At 38.1% G+C, this 12,567-nt stretch overlaps 1 protein-coding gene across 1 annotated transcript in view; it reads left to right on the plus strand.

Moving 5' to 3' along the window:
- Window positions 1–384: 384 nt before the first annotated feature.
- Window positions 385–12,567, plus strand: part of CUL4A (cullin 4A) — a gene marked incomplete at its 5' end in the record, with an annotated part of 39,336 nt that continues 27,153 nt past the window's right edge. The window contains 5 exons of the mRNA XM_062606945.1: window positions 385–564; window positions 5,075–5,178; window positions 7,351–7,420; window positions 9,192–9,265; window positions 10,741–10,903. Of these exons, the coding sequence (XP_062462929.1) occupies window positions 385–564; window positions 5,075–5,178; window positions 7,351–7,420; window positions 9,192–9,265; window positions 10,741–10,903 (591 nt within the window). The remainder of the gene's footprint in view (window positions 565–5,074; window positions 5,179–7,350; window positions 7,421–9,191; window positions 9,266–10,740; window positions 10,904–12,567) is intronic.

Raw genomic sequence — 12,567 nt, forward strand, 5'->3', positions numbered from 1 at the left:
CGCCGCGCTGATAACCCGCCCCGCTGCCGTCACCGTACCGGTTTAAGAGCTTACGGGGACACGCGTGGGGCTCCGTGCGTGGGAGCAGCGGCGACCGTGGGAAGCGGTCAGAAAAGCCACCTTAGTGTCAAAACTAATTAAAGCCAGGCGAGGGTTACCTCGCTGAAAGTGACGCGGGGGTAAAACGTAACAGCCGTGCAGCGGCTGCCGCCTCTGCTCTTGCTGGGCAGGGTCCGCGCTCGCTGGCGTGTGCGGGGCCGCCGGCTGCAGGGTCAGCGGCACCGTGCAAAGGTTTCGTCGGCTTGGGTGGAGCTGGCAAGCCTCTCCTTGTGCCAGGCTTGTCAAGCACAACATGGCTCGGCAGAGCGTAATGAAGCAGGGTGAGAGAGATTGCTAGAGAGTCCCATTGGGGCAGCTAGTTTTCAACTACCTATATCTCCCTTCACAGAAAGACCCAAATTACCAGATAATTACACTCAGGACACCTGGCAAAAACTTCATGAAGCGGTGGGAGCCATACAGAGTAGCATTTCTATTAAATACAACCTTGAAGAGCTTTACCAGGTAAGGAGCATAGGGGTTTTTGAACAGAAGGAAAAATAGCTGCTTTGGGACTCTCACAGAGCTATCCGTTTAGCATAATGTATTTTGATTTGTTAGCAGCTGATTATATTTTCTGAACTGTTCACACTGCACTCCGGTGTTTCTGGTTTCTAGTCAGTTTGCGGTTTTATATATCAGTTCCTTGGAGAGCTACCGGGATCCGGGCCCATGAAAAAGCAGTTTATGTTGGGAGACATGAAAAGCTATGCCTGGGCAGGGCTGAGATTTAGGTCTCTGTCTCTTCAATACAGCACCTGCTCCAGATGCTGCAAGTGGGATATTATTCTCACATATTTTATAACTTCTCTTTTGTATGTGCTGTGGTCTCTTGTGAATAGTAATGTTGAAATATTTGTTATTATTAGATAATAACAGTTAGACTTCAGCATCAGTACCCTATGGGGAACTGAAAAAGAATCTTGATTGAGCAGGCAACAAACTGTCAGTTTACCTGAGTTTCAGATTACTGTTACATTTTCCCAACAATCAGGCTTATAATTTTTTTTACTCAAGTGTTGAAAAAGTGTTTCTGGAACATCTGGATTGCTGAAGCTGGGCTAAGGAGGATGAGAGAGAAATACGTATGAGCCATTTCTTTATACTCTCCCCATTTATATGTGTCTTCATTCTATATTAGTTAATACTCTGAGGTATTTAACTGAAGTAGTAATTTTTACAGTGATCATGTTATAAAAGATTACTGATGCGCTAAGTTGTGCTATATAGCTTAGGTTAGTTGTGAGTTTTCTGTGGGTGCAGGTGTTTGATCTGCAGATGTGGATGTCATTGCCAGATCAGGACTTCAGACATTATTATGCTCACCTAAAATTTTCTAAATGTTCATTTGAGGTAGGTTTGATATTGTCTGCCAAGTGCATACTGCGAGGGACAAGAAATTCAGAATCCTACATTGGGCCTATGGTCAAGAAAATCAGAATGAGTAGGAGAGCTGAGTATACTGGTCTCTGTGATTAGTTAGGGTATATAACATATAGGTCTGAAATGGCTGTTTATGTAAAGGCATATTGACACCAAAATGGCATTATTTTATTTCCTTTAAATAGCTAACTTGACTGATATATTCATCTATTAACACTTGCAGGTTTGAAGAATTTGAATTGCATAATACATTTTATGGTTTTAAGTCCAGCATGTGAAAAAATCCTGCTTTTTCATGCCTAGCTAAAAAAAAAACCAAACAAACCCAAACCACCACAGATGCTTTGAGTATTACCTAACTTGTTTTCAGAGGCTCAGAAATGAGATTATAGTAATATGGCCATGAAATCGCCAGAGTACAGACTTGAGTTTTGGCAGAAGAAGAGGAGTGAGATTTCAGATAAACTATGGAGGGAGAACTGTACTTCTTGTTTTTTCTGTTTGCCTGTGTATTTGTACAGACTGCATAAGGCCAGTCCAATGAGCTGCAAGGCAGTGGTGCAGATCAGCAAGATTTCTGCACAGTGGGTGGTGGTGGTTTGTGTGCCTGTGCATAGGTAGGTGCTTACTCTCCTGCCAGAGGAATAAGAGATGAAGTTCAGCATCCATCAGAAACCTGATCTGTACTTACAGATCGTTTTAACTGCCTGTTGGTGAGCACCAACTCATCCACAGGGGAAAATTTCTGTGTGCATCAGTTCTTACAATCAGTCTTTATCTGACATTATGGGAGGAAGTGAGAGGCCTTCTAGAGTTCAGTGTGGTGAGCAGAGCAGGCTGGTGTACCAGCCTGCCTTTGAACTTTCTGATTTATTTATTTAATTGGCACAGTGGCTGAAGAAAAACTGAAGAACAATGACAAGGCTTTGTGGGAAGCCTGAAAGATAGTTTTTTTCCAGGCATTAGAGGGAGCATGGGATCAGGCATGAAGGTGCTTGGCAGACTGAGCAATGGGAGGGTGGCAGCCAATTTTTTTTTGTGACTAAAATAGAAATGATATCTGGGATTGGTGGTAGATTGCACAGATTTGGATAGAGGGAGCTTATACTTTATGGGGTATAGAAAGTGGGGCAGTGCAAAGACTTGCTGAGTGAGGAATGAGTGACAAAAATAATGGAAAAAGAAAATTCCCTTTGCAGCCTGGTTTTAAATAACCTGAAATGGGTCAGCACTGCCCTTCTGGAGGACATAGAGTAGGAGAGTGTAGTAGTGCAGGAAAGAAAGTTACAAAAGTACTAACCAGACTTTATTTAGATGGATGGATAGGAAGGGCTGTGCCTTAGGAAATGTAACAAACTATCTGCAAAACGATTATGTGTGAATAGTTTGTTGCAGATGTTGTTTTACTTACCTGAGTTAAGACCAGATGAAAAATGTAACACAGGCACAGCGTGATTGGTTTTTTTTTTTTGTTTCTTTTCTGTAATATTGTATCAAAATTGAGGAAGCCATAGTTGATGCACATTTAAATAAAATGGCATCAAGTAGGTTAGAATTATTCCCATGGATGTTAGAGCCTATAGAGGAAATAATAGAAGAAGTAGCAATGATCTACATACTAAATGTTAAAACAGAAGACTCTGCTCAAAACAGAGGTTGATTTAAAACAGAACTTTTAGATGCTTGACCTACACAAATCTAGTTAAAGTGTTGTAGATATAATAATTGCTGTGGCTTTTTTCCCCAAACTAGTTGTGTGCAAGATGAATGGAAGTCAAATCTTTTTTTTTTTTTTTCAGAAAGAGAGGCAGCAAAACCTCTAAATGAAGCAAAAGGTGAAGAAGGATTAAATTACTGGATTTCATGCTCACCCCACCCCCCATAAAAAAAAAAAAAAAAAAGCAGGAACAGCTGTTAGTAGAGACAACACAGAGGTGGTACGGCTGCTGTTTGAAATACACTTTAAGCCAGCATTGTTGCCCAAAGAAGCAGCCGTGCTTTTCCCCTCATGTCTTGTCTCTGCCCAGGCACTTGCTAGTCCATGTGCTTGGGTGACCTTAAACTGAAACTGTGTAGAACATTTACTAATGCTTTGACAAAGAGTTGCGTGCTAGTATTAGACACCATAATGTTTCATACTACAAAGAAATTAGACGCCAAAATAGCTAAAATCTGGGGAAAACTGTGTAAAGCCCGAGCATGGAAAATACTGAAACTTTGTCCAAGTTCATTGATCCTATAAAAAAAATTGCCAACAAAATGTGACACTGTAAATCCTCTGGAGCAAAGGCAAAGATTGTTAGGTCAGTTTTCGTTGCCTGGGTGAAATAGTGCTTTACATCTTAGGCAATATTCTCTGCAGTATCACCTCATAGCATAAGGGCAGTTGAGGTAAAGTTGGCGGAAAAGACAGATGGATTTTTAGTTCTGAAAATCATGTCCAGTTCCTTTGGATAATTTTATATGAAGCCCTGAATGGCCAAAAATTCTTACTGTAAACTTTGCAGTTCTCACAGAACATTTGGCTGTCTTCATTGTGATTCATTTCAGATGCTATGGTCTATTAATAAAATAATTTATTGAAATACGGCACGCAAGTTAAAATAAAGTGTGCCTGGAACAAAGTCTAAATATAGGCAGTGGTATCAAGCAAGGCTACATTTTCTCTTTGGCATTCTCATTGAGTTTCTCGTGAGGAAAAAATGTTAGTGTAAGACACTGAATAGCTGAACAGCAGTGTTCTAGAGGTGGCCAGAGCTGTCTCAGTGTAGTCTAGGTCAGCTGCATAACAATTCAACTTACATTAATATAGTGGCCACAAGAATGTTTGCGTTTGGGCAGAATCAGTCTTCTTATTCAACTGCGCATTAATACTCAACTAAATCCCAGAAGAACCTAATAAATAAAGTCAAGTCTTTATTTAATGGTTTTTAATAGTTAATGTGGGTGTTGTATTGGGTTTGTTGGTTTGGGGTTTATTGTGTGTGTGTATGTGTGTATGTGTGGTTTGGGGTTTATTTTTTTTTTTCCTCTCAGTTTATGTACATTACCATAATAACTGTGTGACTCAGTGGAAATATTCAGAAAGAAGTAAGTTAATAAAATGACAGGAAACCAGCTGTATTCATTTACCACTTAAAGCAAGTGGTTGAAATGTCTACCTTAAAGTTATTAAGAAGTTAAAATATTTGGTATGGATGTGTTTTCAAAAAAAACGATTATGTGTGTGTGTGCTGGAGGATGCACAGAATGGACCTAGAGATAGAGTTGTGCTGCTGAGCAGTATCGGGGGGGGGGGGGCAGGGGGAGGGAGCTCTAGTAATGTTTAACAGAACATCTGGAATATGACCATATGGTGATGGTGGACCTGGTTTGTACATGAAATCTAGCATTATAAGAAGGGACCAAAATCAGAAAGGAGAATCATGAAGTCTTGCTTTCATTCTGATGTTTTGTTTTTTAGTGCAGATTGGGCAAATAACACTGGTATTTCTTCTCTCTGTTGTGGCCTTGATTACACACACGCACACACACAGAGGAATTTCAGTTGTGTTTTTTTTCTGTCTCATTCATAATCTTTTTTGTTTTTCAGGCTGTTGAAAATCTCTGTTCTTACAAAGTCTCCGCTACACTGTACAAACAGCTGCGACAAGTCTGTGAAGATCATGTGAAAGCACAAATCCTTCAATTTAGAGAATATCCTTTTCTTATGCACAGAAATTATTAGAATGGTTAATTTAAATCATTGTTTTTTAAAACAGCACTTTGTAGAAGTTACACCTGTAATTGCCAATGTGTTAAAGAAGTTTTTTGACCACTTACATATTTGCAGATCAAATACATAAGTGAAATATGACTAAGTTGTCATCTGGGTGAATAATTTTTGTATACCAGTAAGTAACATTCTAATAACAATTTACTTAACATTTCAATAGGAATGCAAGTTTTACACCTAGTCTAGAAAATTTCAATAGCACTGTTGGGTTTAATGGCAGGTATGGGTTTCTGAGTAGAGGAGATGCGTACAGGAGCAATAGCTTAAAGAAGAGAAAACCACCAGTAATTTTCAACAACAGTGTCTTCTGTAAAATAATACTCAAACATAAAGTTTGACCAACTACTGGTCAGCCGTGGTGTGTGTCAGAGTTATTCAAGAAGCCCTTTAGGTATCTTATGTGTACCTTGGGAGGTTCTTGGGAGAGAGCTCTATGGTCAGGAGATCACTTGGCTGTCTTGGGACACAGAAACCTTAAGTTTTATGGTAAATCTCTCCATAGTTTTCTGAAGTGACACTGTTGGGCTTTTCTTACGTCTGAACTGGTCATAGAAGTGACTGGAGATCTCTGGACACCTTAGGTACAGCCAGCCCTGTTTTCCGAATGCTGTGTGCTTTGCAAGCTGAGACTGTGCTTTATAGAATGGCTGTTTTTTGTGTAACAGTGTAGCAGTTGCACTTCACTTAAGCAGTAGATAAATAGAGTCTTCACACATATGTCTGTCCCCACATTCCTGGAGAGTGTCTTAGCAAGCAGATGCTGGAAAGTGCCATACTGAACAGATACTACAGTACTTTGGGTGCTAGCAGTGTTTCCTGGGTCTCTATATGTATTTCATTAGCAGAAAAGGATAGGTTGAAATAGAAAGAAACAAGGGACTGGGATCCAGAAAGAAACTTCTTTCCAGGTGAATGCTTTAAATGTGCTTTGGATTGTGACTGTCAGCTTCTCAGTTTACTGATTTTTCCAGGTAGGTGCCTATAGTCATAAAGTAGGTAATACTTTTCCCTCCTGTTAACTACTTAAATCCCAACATGGTTTTGGGTTACAAGTTTTGGTGGTTGACTTTTTATTTTTTCTTTTGAGTTCCAGTTAAGCAGTCTGGCTTCTACATCTCATAGAAAGAAACAGAGGTTTCCTTATTCACGGTGCATAAATCAACACTGTGAATTCACCCCTTACATAGCAGCTGATTTTTTTCATTAGGTTTACTTTGATGCATTTAAAATGACATCTAACTAAAAAAGTATGTTAGTACAGCAGTCTTTTAAACATAACTAATCTCTAAAAAACATATCTCACATTCTGCTTTAAAGCAGTGTATAGTCAACCTCTTTCTGAATTCCTGCCTTTTCAGACTTCAGATGATCTTCTTGAAGAGATGCTTTGAAACTGGTGTTTTAAAACTTGTCTTCTCCCCCGCCCCCTCACAGATCTGGTGGTTTTGAGAGTTGAGAATTTTATTTTACACTATATCCCAAGGATATGAGGTTAGATTAGTCAGATTAGACCAGAGGGCGTTTGAGATGATACTGCACAGGAAAGGGAGGTACATTTTTGGACTTACTTTCTGTTATTCCTAAATAACAGTTGTGTAATGAAGAAAACTATAGTTAGGAAGACCTGTTTATGTATATGGAAAGAGCAGTATTTGGGCTTGTTGAGGATTATTTGAAACTGTAACTGCTTTTAAGAGAGTAGGGTCACTCCAGTTGTGTGCAGTGTGAACTCATTAAGCAAACAATATAAACCTTTCCATTCCTCTCACCTCAGATGGTGACAAGGTTGTTTTTGACACTGGTGGGATTTATTGTTTAAATCTATATCAAAGTTATACAGTACAGCCACTAGGTGGTATTACTGAAGAGCAGTGAGTGCTATTGCCTGAAAATATAGGGAGGCCTTTTGGAGAACTGCCAGCCCCTCTGCTGGGCAAAAGCTCTGCAATTAACAGTATATTCTTGGGCAGTCACAATAACATGGGATGGGATACCCATGGAGCAGCTTTGCTAAGTGGCTGGCAAACATCACCTCCAGAATCTGGCCTCAAAAAGATACCAGCAAGCTTATTTTTCCTTAATATGTGCTGTACAGATTCTCTGGATAGTCTTTTATTTCTAAAGAAGATAAATAAATGCTGGCAAGATCATTGCAGACAAATGGTAAGTTGAATGTTTTTTTTTTTTCAGACTACATATACTTGAGGTGTGAAATCTGGCAAAAAGGAGTTTGTCATGGTTTTAACTTGGGACTGTGTTGCACCTCCTCCTCTATGTTTCAGCGTTTTTTTCACTTTCTCCTTTGGTAGCTGGGGGTGGTTTTGTTGTTGAAAACTTATGTTCTGTTGTGTTAACTCAGACTTTCATAGGTTTCATATGAAGTTGAAACATCACTCAGAAATATATTGACACCTGCTTTCTATGGGTGCAAAGAAAACTAACAAGGCTATACTGAAGTTGATTGCTGTCTGAATTAATTGGAGAACACATAATTTTTGTTTGTAGTTGGCTCCAAGAGCTAGGTTCATTTGTAACCTTTTTTGTGGTTCTGGTTTGTTGGGTTTCCTTCAAAGCACAGATGGTTATCCTGACTATAGGGCTAAGAAACAGTAAGATTAAAGAACTGAATCTCTTTTTCTTTTTGCCCTTCTTATCCTTTACCTCCACAACGGAATATGTTACTGAAGAAAAATCATCTCTCAAAGACAGTCTGTGAATTTGTCTTTTAAGAATGCACAATTATAATTGTAAGCCAGCATTTTACAATGAGTTTTCATTGCACTGTCACTTAGCTTTGGCTACAGATGCCTCAAATAGTTGAATTTCTATTTTCACTCCTTCAATCCACCCCTCTTCTCCTCTGTGGGGGATGGGCAAAGGTATGTGATTTTTATCTGAAATAAAAATGGAAAGTGTTATGGAAACATTCAAAACAAATTCAATAGTCTGATGAAAATAGAGTTGAAGTTTATTGCCTTTACAATGTAATTAAATTGGACCTGTGTTTTTATAAAAAGGCTTTTACTATGAACTCTGTTCACCCTAATTACTTTTGAGCATTTTTTTTTTCTCCTCAAAGTCACAACTTGTGGCAAGCAGCTTTCTTGCCCCTGTGCTGAGTGAGCACTTGTGCTATTTAAGAAAAAAAAAAAATCAGCTTCACAGCTGTTTTACTTTAATGTGCTTGGCAGAAACTCTATCAGCTTGAGAATTGCTTCAGAAGCAATGAAATCTTTTAGGGTAGGAGTAGGTGGACAGCTGGGATTGAAATCTCTCTAGCTGGCCTAGGGCTGAGATAGTTACTGACATCCTGAGTTATGCTAATGCTAAACTGAAAGCTGGGCAGCTTTTTTATGAGCAAAGTTAAAAATGGATTTTGAATGTGGAAGAGTAATAAGGTAAAAACCCACCTCCTTCTCCCACTTCTTTAATTTAGAAAAAAAAAAAAAAGATAATATATTTTTTTAATACCTTCTTTACCCAGTTGCATTTAATGTGTATCAGTTTTTCTTATGAATTTTGGCAGCTAACTTTGATTTTGGAAAGATTATTTTTTCTTTAAGCAAAAACCATGGCAGCATGCTACTTCAGGGTGTTTACTGGATGTCTTGGTGGCACTGATTGAATGGCTTATGTACCTCAGTAGCAGTTCCTCAGTAGCAGTAAAACTCAACAGTTTAATAAAACCATTTTGTTAATGGTTATGAATTTGAAAACTGTCTTGGATGTACTTGGCAACCCCACTTAGTAATAATACTAATATCAATAAATTACAGACCAGTGGCTGTACGAGTCACCATGAAAGCTGAAAGTACATAGAGCAGTAATTAAGGTACATGTCTATGTGATCTAGTTTTTCAGTAGTGGCTTTATAAACTAAAATATCACATTTTGAAAGAGTGAAGAAAAAAACATTGTGTTTATCTATTTTCAGATCATGATCAGAAGCATTTTCTTATTTTTGGATCGTACATACGTACTTCAGAATTCAATGCTTCCTTCTATATGGTAGGTATCCATGTAAGTATTCCTTGAATCTTGACAGTTCGAACATGTTATTGTATTTGCAAGAAATATTTTTTTCACATTTGATCTCTGTAATAAGTCTAAAATTTTGTGTTAATTTATGGATGTACATGTGTCAGCATATGCGTATGTCATTTCCCCTTCCCCAGGAATATTCATTGTAAAGTAAGGGTAAAAGAAGAAAAAGGTCTGTGACTATATACTTAAAAGTTAAGGCATATATATATAGCTGTAGTTCTCAGAGCCTGGGTGAGGCTGGCTGTGTGGGGAACCTCCTCAGACTGCTGCCTCTGTGTCTGAGAACTGGCCCACTGGCATTTTAGGTGCTTCTGCTTTTCAGCACTCAACTCCTTGCTCTGTTTTGTCATTTGTTTTTTGGTTTTGTTTTGTTTTTTAAGAAGTCAAATACACTGAAAAGGTACAGATCATTTTTCCTGCATTGCCCTGTTGACAGCTGAAACCTGTTGGTCAGAGTGGTGAGATGATTCTGCTGTACTTTAAGCACACCACATCTTTGGGCATTCAGTTTTTAAGCACCCCTCCTGTGGGGCGTTTTAAATCATTGCCCAACAAAACAAACCCAGGCTTTGCTGAGATTTTATGGTATTGTTACTCTATCTCTATAGCAAAAAAAAATTGTAGCTTAAGTACTGAAGTAAGCGTGCCCCTTTTCCCTTCCTGGCTAGCTTTTGTGCTCTTGAGAGCTCCTCAGGCTGTCTGAGGAATTTGGCATCCTTCTCCCACCCCTTGCATGTCCTGTGGGCTTCTTTCTTCCTGACATCTGCAGTAGTTTTCCTATAACACTTTGTGTTAGGTTTCCTTTTACTAAAAATTGAAAAGGTCTGTTCATACTTTCTGTCATTTTCGCCTCATACTGGAAAAGTTCCCTTTATTGAAATCCTGATTTGTGACAAGTTGAAGGTAACAAGTTTTATCTAAGAGTCTTTCGTTTTCCTTGGCCAAGACAATGTTTAATAATTAGCTGTTTCATGGCATAGAGGCATCGTTCCTCATCCTCTTAGAATGAAACAAGAATCTAAGAGGTGATCGTAAGGTCCTAAACATACAGAGAATTCATGCTTTTGAACAAAACTTACTTATTACACATACATGACTGACCCAGGGAATCTTATGTTAAGGTACATATTCAGAGTTTTATTATTTTATAATAGCTTTTTTTTAAATAAACATAATATTATAGTCTATTGTGTGAAATACAGACAAGCTTGTCACAGTTCTCAGCTGAAGTGTATGTATCCGGTAGCCTGTGGCCTGGTATTGTAATTAATGTTATAGTTTTCTCAGTGGACAATGTCAAAAAGATACACATCATTAATACATTTTCTTTCTGTATAATATACATACACTATATATAATATGTATTTTTCTCACACTGAGATACAGATTTTTTTAAGAGAATCATCAGTATGATTTATTGATTTTCAATATTCACACAGGGATATGGGGCTAGAGTTATTTAGAAATCATGTAATTAGTGACAAGCAAGTTCAAAACAAGGCTATTGATGGAATACTCCTTCTGATCGAACAAGAACGAAATGGTGAAGCGGTGGACCGAAGTTTGCTGCGCAGTCTGTTGAGCATGCTGTCTGATCTGCAGGTGAGTACAGCAAACTTCACTAATAACAACTATGTTTAGAAACAGAGTTTGGACTTTTCTAATTTGTGTGTTGTGGAGAAATAATTTTATTATTCCAGTAACTAGGCTTCCAAATCTTGCTATTAGATTGGGTAAAGAAGAGGCAATCTTATCAATGCGCAATCTTTCATGTTTTGTTTTTAAATGAGACTTCTTTGCCTGTTTTCCTTAGCAGAGGCAGTGGCCCGCAGATTCTTAAGTAGTAGATTTGCAAGTCTTTTAGTATGTGCAATATTGTGTCTGTCTTAATCACTCATTTTCTAATCCTAGTACCAATCAAATGTAGGAACAAAAAAAAGACCACCTCTGTCACTTGGTCCACAATTGGACCAAAAGGTGTCACTTTTTGGAGTCCAGATCCTGGGTCTGTGGGGAAAAAGAAAAAAACCAAAATCCCCACAAAATCACCATATTGGCAACTTCTTAGGAGAGATGCCAAGGATAGAATGGGATGCAAAGTTAAGGCCAAGGTTTTCAAATAGATAAAGTCAATCTTTAATTTACTGGAACTTTCTATTACTATAGATACTAAGCAACCAAAAAGACTAAAAAATGCTGATTTTGGCATAGATTATGCTCTCGTTGACACTGCAGCCTTATGTGATAAAGTTATAAGTTTTTCATTCTGAAAAACTATTCAGGTTGCTCAGTTAGCTCCCCAGCGGTATACAGTGTTATGAAACTGGCTGAAGGTTTTAAAAAAGAGTTCAATGAGGAAGACTGCATAAAATAATCCTTTTGGGTCAGGTGGCTTACCTGCTTTTCTGCCTTTCATGTTAATCATCCTGACTTTCATCTTTAACTTTTTCTAGTGTACCAGAAAAATTAGTAACTAATTGTTCTATTCCAGAGAGAAGGCAAAATTTTGTCAATGACTTTTTCAGATCACATAATGGGGCAGTGCAGATCTGATTTGTGTGCTTTTTCCACTTTTTTGCCCATTGTTACTTGCCAGGTTTCCCTAATTGCATCAGCTTTTTCTAGATGTTGACTTTTCAACACTCTGCTAACTGAAGATAAATATTCCCTTTTATTCGATCTTTCTTACAGAATTGGATTTAAGTCTGCATTCGCCTTCACTGGCTCAAAAGTGTAGTTTTAGTTTTTCACTGGGGAAACTAACCTGGTCTAATCTGCTCTTTTAAGATATCTGTCACTTCACTGAGACAGAGATGTGCTCATAACCCTGTAATTGTATAATTTTCTACTCATTCCTAATTTTTCATCCATTATGCAATTGAGGCCCAGCTGCTGAAAGCTGATTCCTCCTTCCATAGATCCTGTTTTATAGTTGTTTCCTATTATAGAGCTTTACACGTTTTACGCAGAAAACAGTTCTGTATACTGTGATGTTAATGTTTCTCCAGTTTTCCTGAAGGAAAGGAAGGTAAGAAATAAAATGTAGCATTTGGTTCTGTTGAAAATAGAGCTAGTGCAAAGAGAAGGCTGGAGCAATGAGTTGATGTCTAATTGTGATGCTGAATTAGTGAACTATAATGCTGTGAATGCTTGTCAAGCCAGAGTTTTCGTATTTATGTTTGCATTAAAATAAAATATAAAAATCAAGCTTTTAAAAGTCCTTAAGAGAAAAAAAAAAAGGTCAGAATATGATGAATTTGACAGCT

This window comes from Pezoporus occidentalis, unplaced genomic scaffold (assembly GCF_034315485.1).
Source record: "Pezoporus occidentalis ecotype Australia unplaced genomic scaffold, CSIRO_AGI_Poc_V1 ctg99, whole genome shotgun sequence".
Lineage (NCBI taxonomy): Eukaryota > Metazoa > Chordata > Aves > Psittaciformes > Psittacidae > Pezoporus > Pezoporus occidentalis.